Source organism: Vigna angularis, chromosome 10 (genome assembly GCF_016808095.1).
Source record: "Vigna angularis cultivar LongXiaoDou No.4 chromosome 10, ASM1680809v1, whole genome shotgun sequence".
NCBI lineage: Eukaryota > Viridiplantae > Streptophyta > Magnoliopsida > Fabales > Fabaceae > Vigna > Vigna angularis.
This window is the reverse complement of record NC_068979.1, coordinates 30,867,446-30,882,129: the sequence shown is the minus strand read 5'-3', so window position 1 is coordinate 30,882,129 and position 14,684 is coordinate 30,867,446. Positions and strand designations below refer to the sequence as shown.

The 14,684-nt window shown below is 31.6% G+C and overlaps 1 protein-coding gene and 1 long non-coding RNA gene across 13 annotated transcripts in view; one reads left to right on the top strand and one right to left on the bottom strand.

Annotated features, from left to right (window-relative positions):
- The window catches only part of LOC108334989 (uncharacterized), a 52,033-nt gene extending 37,570 nt beyond the window's left edge, over positions 1-14,463 (bottom strand). For 3 of the 12 annotated variants that reach the window (XM_052869059.1, XM_052869068.1, XM_052869070.1), the window contains exons 1-4: positions 14,328-14,461; positions 14,155-14,234; positions 6,766-6,900; positions 131-2,942 (exon numbers count right to left, since the gene is read on the bottom strand). In XM_052869059.1, coding sequence (XP_052725019.1) covers positions 131-2,909 — 2,779 coding nt within the window. In that variant the 5' untranslated portion in view covers positions 2,910-2,942; positions 6,766-6,900; positions 14,155-14,234; positions 14,328-14,461. Of the gene's footprint in view, positions 1-130; positions 2,943-4,872; positions 5,212-6,765; positions 6,933-11,581; positions 11,668-14,154; positions 14,235-14,327 lie in introns of those variants that run through there. The other 9 variants (XM_052869063.1, XM_052869060.1, XM_052869062.1 and 6 more) reach the window with 9 other exon arrangements.
- Positions 7,162-9,436, top strand: LOC108335610 (uncharacterized). Its single transcript, XR_008245509.1, has 2 exons — positions 7,162-7,537; positions 7,763-9,436. It is a non-coding gene; the product is annotated as an uncharacterized LOC108335610 (long non-coding RNA).
- Positions 14,464-14,684: the final 221 nt, after the last annotated feature.

Genomic DNA, 14,684 nt, shown 5'->3' with positions numbered 1-14,684 from the left:
AATGAAACAATATATAAGTTCGAAGCTACATGTGTCACCATTTTAAACTAAGGAATACCATGTAATGTAACTAGGCTATGCTTCACAACTCTTGTTGGAATTGAAGGGCTATAGAAATATGGATGCTTACCTTCCTCTATTACTTTATCACGGTCTGTTGATGGAACAATATCTCCAATTATTTGATCTAGCTTGTCACATTCTTCTATCATGAGCACTTTCAATTGACCTAACCCTCCAACAATGTTGGCTGGGAATATATGTTTTAATTCTCGACAGCTATTTATCTGTACATCCTGCAGATTTTGGAAAATTTGTACAGGATGCCCTGTGGTGAATTCATCTTCACCTTCCTCCGTTTTGTCATCATCTGCTAATATATACTTCAGTTCATCACATCTTGATATTTCTAATATTTTCAATTTTATCAAACTTCGAGCAACAACATACGTGAAGAGAGATGTCAGACGTGGACAATCACTTAAATACAGCTTCTCTAACTTCTCAAAAGGCCCATTGGCAGGAAGAAAACAATGCCATATAACTCTTAGATTTCTCATGTTCTCAATTCCAAGCGTATGCAACTTGGAGAAGAGAGTTACCACCTCACTCGAGTGACTATGAGTGTCAATCAAACATTCTAACTCTTCAGAATCACGTATCTTCAACTTATTCAACTCATCCAAACCTCCTCCTTCAAGTTGAAATATATCAGGGATGATATTTTTTGCACCTCCATGAATAGTTGCCACGAATAGATCCTTTGCTCTTTTTGCCAAACCCTTTATTACCTCATTTGATATGTCAAAATGGTTAAGTAATAAAGTTCTGCCATGAATGTAAATATCTCTACCATCAAAATCCTCAAAACCAAAAGGTCCTAATACAATTCCATACCTTTGCAGTGTTTCGGGAATGCTAAACGTCTTAAAGAATTCAATATTGTCTACACTGTTAGCATCCCATTCTCCTTCAATTTCAATGATGTACAACTCTTCCAAAAGCGGGATTCTTTTAATCACTTCAAAATTCTTCACTTTAATGTTACATCCATTTAAGTCTAACAATTTTAGTGTAATCGCAACATCCGTTTGTAATTCAGGAAATGAAGGCAGTAAACAATTATATAACGAGAGACTTTGAAGATTCTTCATACCGCCTAAAAATGAGAAGTCGCTCAATTCATAATTCAGAATGAATAGATAACGAAGATTTGTTAATGTTTCGAAAGATATTGTTAACAATGGTGTTCTTCCATACTCATCGTTGACAAGAATCAAAACTTTGAGCATTCCCATTCTTTTGAAAATCCCATCAAATTCTTTCATCTTTGTCCGTAAGCATAAAAATTCAAGATTGGAGCAATCCAAATCATTTGGAAATTTCACACACCATAGATATCTAACTGAATTTTGTTCCACTCTAACATCTTTCTCCACTTCACACTTGATCATCTTATTCTCATCTTTTGCTATTATGTGGGCCACATCACGAACTATGTCATGCATTTTGACACGTTCATCATCTGCATCCAACAATAAACAACAACTAACAAGCTTAATTTTAGCTGCAATCACTTCATTCCTTGCCTCTTCATATGAGTCAACTTCTCCAACTACACCTAATCCTATTGCACATCTTACTAAACGTTCAACTATAATTTCAGAATCTTCAGGAAACACAGAGCACAACAGGAAAAGTGATTTAGCTTCTTTATCATCCAAATTATCATAGCTCAACTGCAGGCACTTGTAGGGATCAGTCAAACCTCTTTCAATATTTATTGGCTTAGAATGTCTCAATTTATTCAATGCAACCCTCCATACCGTCTCAGCTTTTCCCTTCAAACTACAAGCAACAGCTGCAATGGCAACCGGCAATCCTTTACATTCATTGGAAATTAATCTTCCCAGATCCTTTAAGGTATCAGAGGTGGCTTCTGTTATAAGTGCTTTATTTTGGAAAAGAGTCCATGCTTCTTCATCCGTTAAAATTGGCAAGTAAATCTTTCGTTGACAGTCCATTAAAGTACAAACTGCTTCTGATCTACTGGTAATGAGAATCTTGCATCCTTTATGGTGTTCAGATGAAGGAATCCCAATACGACCAAAGTCAAGGTTGTGCCACACATCATCGAGAATTATAAAAATATTTTTCTCTTGAGTTAATCTTGAGCACAATCTTTGGGCTCTCTGCATTTCTTCGGTTTCTGGAAATTCAAATGGCAGTGAACTTGCTATTTTTTCTTGAATCCTCTGAACTTCCACGGTACTAGAAACAGGTACAAAAAGAACTTTGTCAAAAAGATGCTCTGCTTCTACTAATTTCCTAACCTCCATTGCTAATGTGGTTTTACCACAACCTCCCATCCCATACAACCCAATCATGGAAACATCATTATTTTTCACTGCATCAAGTAGTTGCTCATAAGCAGATTGTCTACTCTCAAAATTCATGCATTTTTCTGAAAGAATATCAAGGGTGTTTGAAGGAAGCGTAGCGATGCGGTCAAATGGCACATATTCTCTGCCCTCTTTAATGAACTTTTCGAGGTGCATAGTTTTGTTTGCTAACTTTTTTCCAACATGATATCGCCAAATCCAATTTGGGCAGTGCCCAAAGCAACAATGTTTTTGTGTTCTTGCCTCTTCCAGCAACTGATTGACATTGTGTACATCATTGATAGCATCTTCCAGCCACTTGTCCACAATTTCACTGGGCTTTCTCGCTTGTTTCTTGTTGTGCGTAACAAATTTTTGGACACTATCTTTCGTTATAATCAAATTGCTCTCTTCTTCTTCAAGCCTTTTGACGAAATTTTTAGAGCAACAAGGATAACGTAATTGATTTAATGCTCCACACACTAAATCTCTTGAAACAGAAGATGCAAAACCAAAGAGACACTCCATCAATTTATTCCAACATATACAACTTTCTTAAACCTGAACAAGTAAAGATAAACGCATTTGTAAGTCTTGCAATTATATTTAGATGAATTAGATAATAAAAAGATTTTAAAATAATTTACTTCATCTTTCAGTACGTAAAAAGTTATCAAGCGTAATAATTACATTTAATGTTTTCTATCCTAAATAGTCAATTATGGGATACACAATAAAAAAAAATCTAATAACTTTAATCATTGCTTAAAATTTGTAGGTTTGATTAGAGTTTTTAAATTTATTTTTCGACACTTTGATAATTTTGTGGAACATTTTTTTCTTAAAATAACGTTTTATAAATGTTTTAACCTCCCACCATTAAAACATAAATCATTTTCAAACATACAAGTATGTAGATGAGAAGATGTGTTAAATAGAAAAAGAAAAGTGTACCAGTACAAAATATATTTAACCAAAGCTTAAACTAAAACATGCGTTGTGTACAAAATTAACATTATACTTTTTTTTGTAAGTTTAATTTTTCTATATTTATTTAAATTTATATCCACATTTTTAGATTATATCAATTTTAGATAAAATGTAAAAATAGAAAAAGAACAAAAATACATAATTTCTTAAAATGTTAATTGTGAGAGAGGTTCTCGGAATTAAGTTATTATATGCATGATCCGATTGGTTACTTGATGAGTAACAAGAGTTCTACACTTTACATCGAAAATCACTTTATAAACAATTCGTTAAACAAAACTATACTTTCAAGTCTTCAAGTTCTGTTACTTGTATTAAGTCATTATATTGAAATATATTAATTCACCGTTTTCCTCCCTTAAATAGTTAAGATCAAGTTTATCATATACCCTCTCTTCAAAAAATTTCCGTTAATATAAGACACTTTGCTTTCTTATTTATAATTTAATTTTCAATTTTTTCTTTTAAACACAAAATCTTCACTTTAATTCCTTATTTTTTTAAGACTAAATTAATTTTTTTCAACAGTTTTTTGCATCAATTTTGTAAATTTTGAGTGAGGTGGCATGTGTATCCGAACTTCTATTATAGGGAAATGTAACTTATCTAAGAGGCCAATTATAAGACTAGTTAATTATTGACAAAGGGATTAATAAAACTATCAAGAATCTTATGTGAAAGTCATGAAAATATCAACTCGTGGTACTGAATCAATTGAGGAAAATACAAACTTCAATGATTTCATAATATTAATTAGTTGAGTATGAGTTGTCTTTCCTTGTGAGATTTAGTGGTTCAAATGTATTAAGTCCTATATATGAAAGATTAAAAAGAGGACTTCATCAAGCTTCTTTAGGACTTCCAAATACATAATTTCTTTCTGTTTCAATTTTAAGTTGGTATCAAAACAGGTTCCTAGTCTATGTAATTTTCGGTGCATTTTTTGCAGTCTTTTATCGTCATCAGTTATCTTCACAGTTTTCATCGATGACCATCAGACCGGGATTGCCTCTTCAAGCGACGACCACCCGTGTTAGAATCAGGGCGAGAAACATTTATAAGCAACGCCACGCACATCAGTTATAAAGTTCTTCAAGGCACGTGAATCCCACACACCATCGCCAATCATCTGATCTTCTCTAGATGACTACCATCTGACTCGCTGGAGTAACCCCAATATGTTCCTTCCACGTGTATTGTTTAGAGGTCATTTAGTGGACTCTTAGTCACAAAGAGATTCACTCTTTCTTGTGGATTAAAGGTCTTTTCTATCGAATCTAGTTTTTGCCTTTAAATATTGTTTTGTTTTCAGAATCTGATTTTAAAATGTCTACTAGACCTATCATTTTTGGAAATCCTACCTAACACATACTAATAGGTCATATTGTCTTTCGCTCTACAAATATACGACATTAATGATTAATTATTGGGTTTGATTACCTAAAATATATTGCATTAATGGTTGTACAATGATCCTTTTCTATTCTAATAAAATATATACCTCTTTATGAAACATATCTGACTTGAGCGTTGGAGTGTCTTCTGCAGGTCAACAACCCATTGGATTGGATCGCGTTCTCGGAGAGAATTGAATATCAAAAGAGAGCAGAGAAAGGAAGGACGACCGACCCTCGGCCAATTTCAACCGAAACATTTTGGCGCCCACCGTGGGATCGAGCGGCATCCTCATGAAGCCCCGAAGAACCAGACGCGCGCTCGGTCTCGACATCGCTACTTCGGATCAACACCATATTTTGCAACAAGAGTAAAAAATTTCGTAATAATTCCTAAAGGCATGTCTTTTGTTTTAAGAACTTTCAGGAACTTTCATCCCTACATCCTGCACAGGAAGGTACAGAGTTGTGTTCAACCTTGTTAGGTTCTACCGACTCCTAATTTTAAATTATAAAATATTATGCACATGATGGTTCAGAGTTGCATTCAACCTTGTCAGGTTCTACCAACTCCTAATTTTAAATTATAAAATGTTATGCAAAAGACGGTTCAGAGTTGCGTTCAACCTTGTCATGTTCTAACGACTCTTAATTTTAAATTATAAAATAATATGCACATGATGGTTCAGAGCTGCATTTAACCTTGTCAGGTTCTACCAACTCTTAATTTTAAATTATAAAATATTATGCACATGATGGTTCAGAGCTACATTCAACCTTGTCAGGTTCTACCGACTCTTAATTTTAAATTATAAAATATTATGCACAGGATGGTTCAGAGCTGCCCTCAACCTTGTTAGGTTCTAACGACTTTTAATTTTAAATTATAAAATATTATGTGCAGGAAGGTTCGGACCTCAACTTGGTCAGGTTATAATGGCCGCTCGGGGGAAGTCAGAAAAATGACTTCAGAAATCTCCGCTCAATGTAGGAAGTCAGGAAAATTAAGAGTTGGTAGATATGTACAAATTATAATATATAAGTGAATACAAACCTCACCTTACTAAATTGATTTTATAAGATTTAAGTTAGGATTAAATACCACCACTTTAATATCTTTATACAGTTGTTAAAAATCTAAATGAAATTAGTTAGGTATATCAAACCTACCTCTTTACCATTCCCAATGTCCTCAACAGAATGTATTAAAATTTTCACATCATTAAAAGATTAATCCAGTTTTATGATATATATATATATATATATATATATATATATATATATATATATATAATTTAATGAGATTGAATTAGTGAGTTAAATTTGATTACTTAAATACTTGTGTTTGACTTAATATGATGATAATTATGATTGTGTAATTTTTTCTTTATTAATACATTAAACTAAGAGAAAAAAAATTAAAAATTAAAAATACTCATTTAAATAAACTTTTGAACTAGTTACTCTCTCTTAGAAAGGACATCATTTGCTCCGTTTAAAGTAAAATGATACTGTTATGTTTTCTGAAATTAAACTGAGACCAAACTGCTTATAAAATTTTACACAAATTTTCCATTTGTATATTAAATATCACTTTGTTTTTTCGCATTACACATGTACCTTCATAAAATTGGTGACTGTAAGCATAATTTGAGAAAGCATATTGTATTTTACTCATCCATTTATTATTCAGATGATGTTAGTTGCATGATTTAATAAAAGCTTCCAAAGTTAAAAATGTTCATGTTCTACATATATGATGCATAATTGATAATGGGATGTGAAATAAAGATGATGTTTCTAATTTGGAAGTGAAAATTATAAAAAGATTACTTTACCTGATTTAACTAATACGCAGAGAGAGAATATAATGGAGAATTGGCAGAGAAAGAAACAAGTGGTCATCCATTATTTCAAAGATTTACGGAACTATAAACACAAACACATATGTGAAAAGGAAACTATTAGAATTTTAAATCAGAGGAGAACAGAATCAATACCTCCAGAGAGATGAAAGTGCTCCCTTGCTTGAATCTGACTAGAGAATATGCTATAGAATGCTCACGTTCACTACTGTTGCAAGAAATAAAAATGAAAGCCCACCCTTTTTCTAACACTCACAATTTGTCTTCTTCCTATTCACCAAGTATTACTATTAATACTCATTCTGCATGATTGATGTAAGATCTTGGAATTTAATATATTTCTAGGCAAAAGTTGGCATAAGTTAATAGGGAGAATATTGGTTATTAATAAAATAAGTTAGGTGTGTTTTGATTTATTAATGTCTTAATTTAGATATGGGAACTAAAGTAGTAATGATAATATAATAAAAAAGAAATGACATGTCTTAGTGGTTTAATAGGTATACGGTCTAAGTACGAGACTAGGTTCGAGGCTGGTGGAGTCAAAATCGGTTATTTTTGTTTTATTCCTTTCTTTTGGTTTTGTGAATAGACATCATTCTTTCTTTTATTTATTTATTTTCCGTTAGGGGAAAAGGGGATTAAGGTTCTTTTCGTTTTTTATTTCGTTGGGGGATTAGGGGGGAGATGGAGAGGATGCGACGCGAGAGAGGGTGAAGCACAGAGTCTTCGTGTGCGATCCAAAAGTGGAGACAACGGTGATGGAGGGTCGATTCGAGAAGTAGGAGGAAGTGTTAAGAACCAAGCGCAATTTTTTTAGAATGAACGAGAAGGGCTTTGTGTTTCTTGGGGTTTTGGGCAAACGTGGGGAGTGACTATCCTAATGGTTGACGAGGTTTCAAACCAGGTATGGGGAACTAGCTTGTTTGTAATTTGATTAATTTCTTGAATGCGTGTTTGATAATGAAACACTGTCATATTGGGTAACCTGTGAATTTTGAATTGATGCTTTGGTTTGATTAATGGATTGATTCTGCTTTATGTTGTATTTTGGAAACAAATTGTAATTTGGACTGTACTGCTTTTAATCTTTGGATATTTGATATTTTCATTATCTTGTTATGAGGTTAAGCATGTAGAGATGATGGCCTTGGTTGGGGTGTAAGTGTTTTGAGCTTTATTATAGTTGAAGTTCACTAAGTCTGCAAAACTACCCTTATATGAGTTGTCCATATATATCTCAATTTAGAACGTGACAATGCATGGTTTAGGTGCTGGAATGGGTGGGTTCGAGGTAAGTTTGGGAGTAGGACAGTGGCTTAGCTATCTTTCTGTGTGGCAGTGGCGGCCCGAGTGGGTTTAGTGCAATTGGGTGTTTGAGATTGAGTTAAGGAAGGGTGAGTGACTGGTGCAGAAATGTTGTAGCTAACTATTGTTTTTCTCATGACTATGTTTGGCAGCATGTAATTAATTGATTTCAAACTGCTATGAGGTTGTGTGCTTGGACAGTAGAATTGTTGTAGCTGGTTCGTGACGTTTGTACTTGAAACTGGTTGGTAATGATTTAAGGATTGTCCCCCTGTGTTGTGAGAGTTATAAATGGTTTTGACGTTGTGGGAAGCGACGTTGCCGTCATAGGGTACCTTGTTAGTTGTGTTGTCCTTTATTTTATGAAAATCAACTTGTTCGTGAAGTTATATGTGCTGGTTGGTAATAAGTGGTGTGTTTCGTCACTTTGGCCTGAATAGATTATGTTGTTGTCTTGTTGTGGATTTGATCTGTTTAAATTGTTATCCTGTTGTTCCTACATACTTTGAAGTTTTACGTGGGGTTGGGTATTTTTAATACTCGTTCTAACATGTGTGAGATACTTCATGTCCTTGAATACCTCGGGTTGGGTGGTTATGTGTGAGTAGTGATGGTCTAAGGATAGTAGTTGTGGGCAAGGTTGGAGTTGTGTTAGAGAATGGTAGTGAGTGGAGTTCGAACCTCAAAATACCTTGAGTGTTACTCTTGTTATTGCGCAAGAGCAAAGAGTGATTGATGGTGAAGTTTGGTAACATATGGGGAATTTAAGGGTTCTCTGCGATGTAGTGGAAAGAGGTCTTTTGTGCCGGTGCGTGGCAGTGGAAGAGGATGAGTTAAAAAAGAGCGGTAATGGTTTTTCGTGAATATTGTTTTTCTTAGTGAGAGAGACACAATGTTGAATCAAACATGCGGTGTAGTGGTGGTTATGATTCTTTAGAATGTCGTCTTGCCATACTTCGTTAATTCGGGATTATACTTTTCCTCTTTCAAGGGGTAGAATGGTAGTCATATTTCCTCTTCTGAGGGGTAGAAAGGTTGGATCTCTTCTTCTTTAAAAGGCGGTGGAAGAGATGGGTCTCTTCGTTTATGATGGGCGGTAGAAGGGACTGGAATTCAAGTGCTTTCTTTTCCTCTTGCGATGGGGTAGAAAATGATTGATGTCTCGCTCGTAGGATTTCGGCTCATGCTGAGTTTGGGAACAAGGGAGATAAGTCCGAAGCTGCGGTAAAGGACCACTCGAATTATTCTGTTTTGGTAAACAGGGTGCGGGAAAGTTTGGAAGAAGACATTCGTTTATAAAGATGGTTGGTATTGACACAGGTTTTCTGTAATGGAAGGGTTGTGTGGAACTAATGGGTTGATCATGATTCCTTATAAAGAAATGTATGGGTTGTCAATGTATTGATTGTTATAGTCTTACTATGTGTTGATACTATTTGATGTGATATGATTGTGATAAAGGCTCAACATCTGAGATATAAGTGTTATGTTGGTGTTTTAAGGTTGATTCAGTTAGCTCACTCAATACATTTGTTTGTGTTGTGGCGATGATTGTATGATGTGTGTTATACAAATAGATATTCAGATGTTGCTAAAGCAACGTGATTGACGAGAGAGGGATTTGTTCTAGGAGTTTGATTAAAGTCTTTATTTACTTTGTGAAAGGAATTAAAGATTTGTATTAAGCTATTTATTTTCGTGTTGGATTTGGATAATTAATATTCAAAATTGTAATAGCTATTAAATGGAAAATTTTCATTACTTATGGTTTTAGCAAAATTCTTTAATATTTTTTACTATAAATAACTCTCAGAGATGTTACATTTGAGAGAGACTATGCCTTTGAAAAGTCTTGGAAGTTTATTTATTATTTTTGTGTGGTAGGTGCTATTAGAATTCAAAACTATATACGGATTTAACTTTTGTAAACTTAATCTTTCTTGCAAAATTTTCCATTAGAAGGAATTAATTTACATCTAGAAAAATAACATTATTTTTTCTTGGATCAGTCTATTTAAAGTTAAAAAAAAGGTTTAATTAAGTTTTGAATTTATGATAAATTTGATAACTTTCAAAAATTTTATAATTTATTGAATATTTGATAAAATTATATATTTCAAGTAAGTCTTTACTGTTTAACTCTTTTTATTAATTATATATGATGTGTGAGCTAGGTGGATTTTGTTGTTAAATAGATGATGCTGTCTTTGTTTAGCTACTGTGATATGTAATTTTATAATTTTATGAAATCATGATTTTATTATTTTGAAATTTTATGATTTTATAATCTTATATAATTTTATAATTTTATATCTCACAATCCAATATTAAAAACCTCCAACAACGTGGCGGTGCAACAAAAAGTGTTTTATTATGCACTTTATAGTCACATTACACAATTAACTAAAAAAGATAAACATTAAGAACTTAATTTAAAAGTACAATTTTATTAAATATTTAATAGGCTATAAAAATTTATTAGAGACTTAATTGAAAGTTAATAGATTTATAAGGATTCAGAACTTAATTAAACTAAGAAAATATTATAATTTGTAAATGAAATTTACTTTTCTCTTATTTACATAATATTTGAAATTAAAAACTAGTATAAGTGTTTCAACCCAAATTTAACTTCACCCTAAAATCTAGTATAAAATTAAAAGTATAAAAATGTCCTTTTAAAATTCTTATACTTTTTTTAAAGATATTATTTAAAATACATAATAAAAAGTAAAGTAGAGAAAATTGAATTTTGTATTCAATGTTATAAAAAATAAATAAAAATAGAAATGGATGATTCTTTTTTTAGACCGACCCTTTAAAAAAAATTAGATTGTGTGAAATAAACCATTAATAAAACAAATTGAACTTACATATAACACAACACTTTCGAAGAAAAAACTTGTTTAAAGAAAACTACTTTTAACACAATGTATATTTAAGTTAACTTCTTATAAAATATTTTTCATACGAGTGAATTTATAAAAATGTAACCTCTAAAAAAACAAATATAATTAATTTAATTCAATACAAACTATTCAAATTTATATATATATATATATAAAAGTAAACAGTACCACGAAAATGGTTTCACTTTCAGATTAAGGATAACACGGATTGAGGTAAGAATTGATAGTGAATACTTGTTAATTATCTTGTTTAAAAAGATATTTGTAAAAAAGTACCATGACTTTTTTTCTTCATACGTATGGAATATATTTTTTATTTTATTTTTTAACTTTTAAATAAAATTATTTAACAACAAATCTTTAAAGTATAAATTTAGGTAAAACTATTAATTTTAAAATATAATTCAAATAAAATTATACATTAAATTGTTAATGCAAAAAAATTTAGTCTTTTTTTAAGGACAAATTTAAATAAGTTGAATTAAAGTATAACGTTTAGAACTTATTTTTTATGAATGAATTTAATTTTATAAATTTAAAACATTTAAGTATATAAAACGTTAAGTCAGAAGATTTAATTCTCTTTTCAGTTTTTTGTTTTTACATAGTTTTATATAATTCTGTTTATACTCTTTTGCCTTTGAAGTTCAGTAAAAAAGAGAAGAAGCAGATGTAGTTGATATCTAACTAATTTGGAAGTGGAAATTAAGGAAAAATAGGTAAGCTTAGGTTACCTCCTTTAACAAATATGCAGAGAGCAATGGGAGAATTGGCTAGAAAGAAACAAGAGGTCATCCATGACTTCAAAATGTGGTATAGTACACAGAGACGCTGCAACGTTAAGATACTATTTAAAGACAAACACATTTACAGTTTCCATTGAAAAGGAAACTATTAGAATTTCAAATCAAAGCAGAACTTAGCTCCACAATGATTGTTACCTCACATAAACGAATGCACTCCATTGCTTGAATCAGCATATATGTGACATGCTAATTGTATTTTGTTACCTCACATAAACGAATGCACTCCATTGCTTGAATCAGCATATATGTGACATGCTAATTGTATTTTTTTTAATGATGTGTCATATGGTAATAATTAAAAAAATGGGGAAATTTTAATTACACTCAGTCCCTTTGCTCAAATTAAGATGTGTGAACAAAAATTGGAGAAAACTGAGTGCTTCTTCAAATTAGGGTTCCTACGTTGATGTTCGAAAAGATTTAGGATGAAGATGTTAGGTTCTTTGACTCATGACTCTCTCGCGGTAGATAGAGGTTTGAAGGATTTGCTCACGAAGGAGATTCAACGACATTGTTCGAATGGGTTGTTGTTGTGTGTGGTTCTGAGATTCTAATTTCTCTTTGCAAGTTGGATCGCTATTTATGTCACGATAGCCATTGAGGTTGCACGATTGAACTAGGACACGATTTAGGTTTTGCGAAGGGTGCTAGTGTTGTTGCGTTAATGATGTGTAAAACTTAGGTTCGCCATGGTTGCTGACTTTAGGTGGCTCATGATTTGGATTCACGGTGGGAGCAATGGTGATGAATGAAGAAGATGATGATTCTCGAACTGGGTTTTGCAATTAGAAGTCTCTCTCGTCTTTGTGGTTTGTGCATGGTGGCCATGGTTGGTGGTTGTGGTGGCACGTGTAAGTTGAGGTGCGGTGGTGGTCCGATGATGGTGTCCTCACGACAGCTCACGGTTGAGGCGCGACGACCATCAACTTCCCCTTTCACCATTGATGGATGTTTAGTAAACCCTAAACTCTCAAACAAAATCCATAATTTTCAGAAACAATGGTTAGGAGAGTGATGAAGATGGTGGCCGAACAATGTTAATGGTAGCTGCACAAAAGGATTGAGGGAGGAGGATGGTGGTTGGTGAAATCCCTAATTTTCAAAAACAATTCAGTTCAATTAACTTTTCTCAATTTTTTTAATTTTAAAAAATAAAAAAATTCTCGTAGACTCGGTTAAAATTATAACGTCCATGTCCAATTTAACGGTAGAACTATATTTATTTCAATTTTTCACAATAAGTACCCAATTGAAAAAATAAATAAGTAAGGGTCATGTTTGAGATTTTGACCCAAAAATAGAACCTACCGAATCATTAAACCTAAAATTTTACACAAATTTTTCATTTGTATATTAAATATCACTTCTTCTTTTTTACTTACATTACCCATGTACCTTCATATAAAGTTAGTGAATGTAAGCATAATTTGAGAAAACATCTTGCATTTTTACTCATTCATTTATTATTCAGATGATGTTAATTGCATGTGATTTTAACAAAACTTCCGATGTTAAAAATGTTCATCTTCTACATATATGATGCCTAATTGATAATCGGATGTGAAGTAAAGATCATGTTTCTATTATAATACTATTCAAAACAACTCGCAAAAAGAAAATTGTAGTTTGATAGTTATTTTTTAAAAATAGAACTCGTCATTCATTGATAATAATAAATCATGTGATTAGCATGTTAATTCTAAAAAAAATATTATTGAGTCAAATCGATTCAAAATTAGTAAAAAAATATATTAAACACCATAGTAAAAATGTTTTAAGAGACATATTCTTTTACATTTAATTAAAACATTTTAAAGATAAACAAATGAAAACAAAAGTGAATAGGTGTACTATGTTTATTTTTATTTTATGATGATAAAAAAAATTCTAATTAAATTTTTAAAAATATATTCATGAAAATTAATTACGAATTAAATTTTTTTCATAATTTTATTATTATAAAATGTTTACAAAGTTATTTTCTTTATTCATAGTAATGATATATGTAATGAGTATAATAATTTACACTAGATAATAAGTTATTTTATTAATTATTATTACTCTTGGTCCTATAAAAATACAATTTAGTTAATTATTTAAATTTAAATTTACAAGTTATTATTTAGTTATTTATGTATTTTTAATAATATATCGGATTTGCAGTCATGAGTGTACTTTGAAGATTAAAAATGCATAAAATGATATCGTTGTTGAGCTGGTAGGGATGATAGTTGATTATTGAAAATCTTCCACAACCAATTTTAAGTTTATACATGCATTTAGTCTGATTATAGGTGTTTTAAGTGAGTTACGATGAAGAATGAAGAATAAAATAAAAGATTAAATTAAGGAGTTTCGTTTCCATAAAAGAGAGTATGTGAAGCAAAGAAAAAGTGGAGAATGAGTAAGATGCAGTTGCTGGTGTTTTGATGAATAAGAAGAAGCAGATGTAGTAGATCTAAGTAATTTGGAAGTGGAAAATGATAAAAAGATTACTTTACCTGATTTAACTAATATGCAGAGAGAGAATTGAGAATTGGCGAGAAAGAAACAAGTGGTCATCCATTATTTCAAAGAGACTCTGAAACGTTTAACAGACATAAACACAAACACATTATCTGCAACTTCCATTGAAAAGGAAACTATTGAAATCAGAGCAGAACAGAATCGATACCTCCAGAGAGATGAATGTGTTCCCTTGCTTGAATCTGACAAGAAATGCTCACACTCGCTACTGTTGCAAGAGATAAGAATGAAAGCACACCCTTTTTCTAACACTCACGTACGACTTCCATCTTTGAAAAGTCTTCGTCGTTTATTTATTATTTTTGTGTGGTGGATGCTATTAGAGTTCAAAACTATCTACGGATTTAACTTTTGTAAACTTAATCTTTCTTGCAAAATTTGCAATTTGAAAGAATTAATTTTCATCTAGAAAAATATCTTGATATTTGATAAATTTGATAACTCTCAACATTTTTATAATTTATTGAATATTTAATAAAATTATATATATATATATTAACTTTTA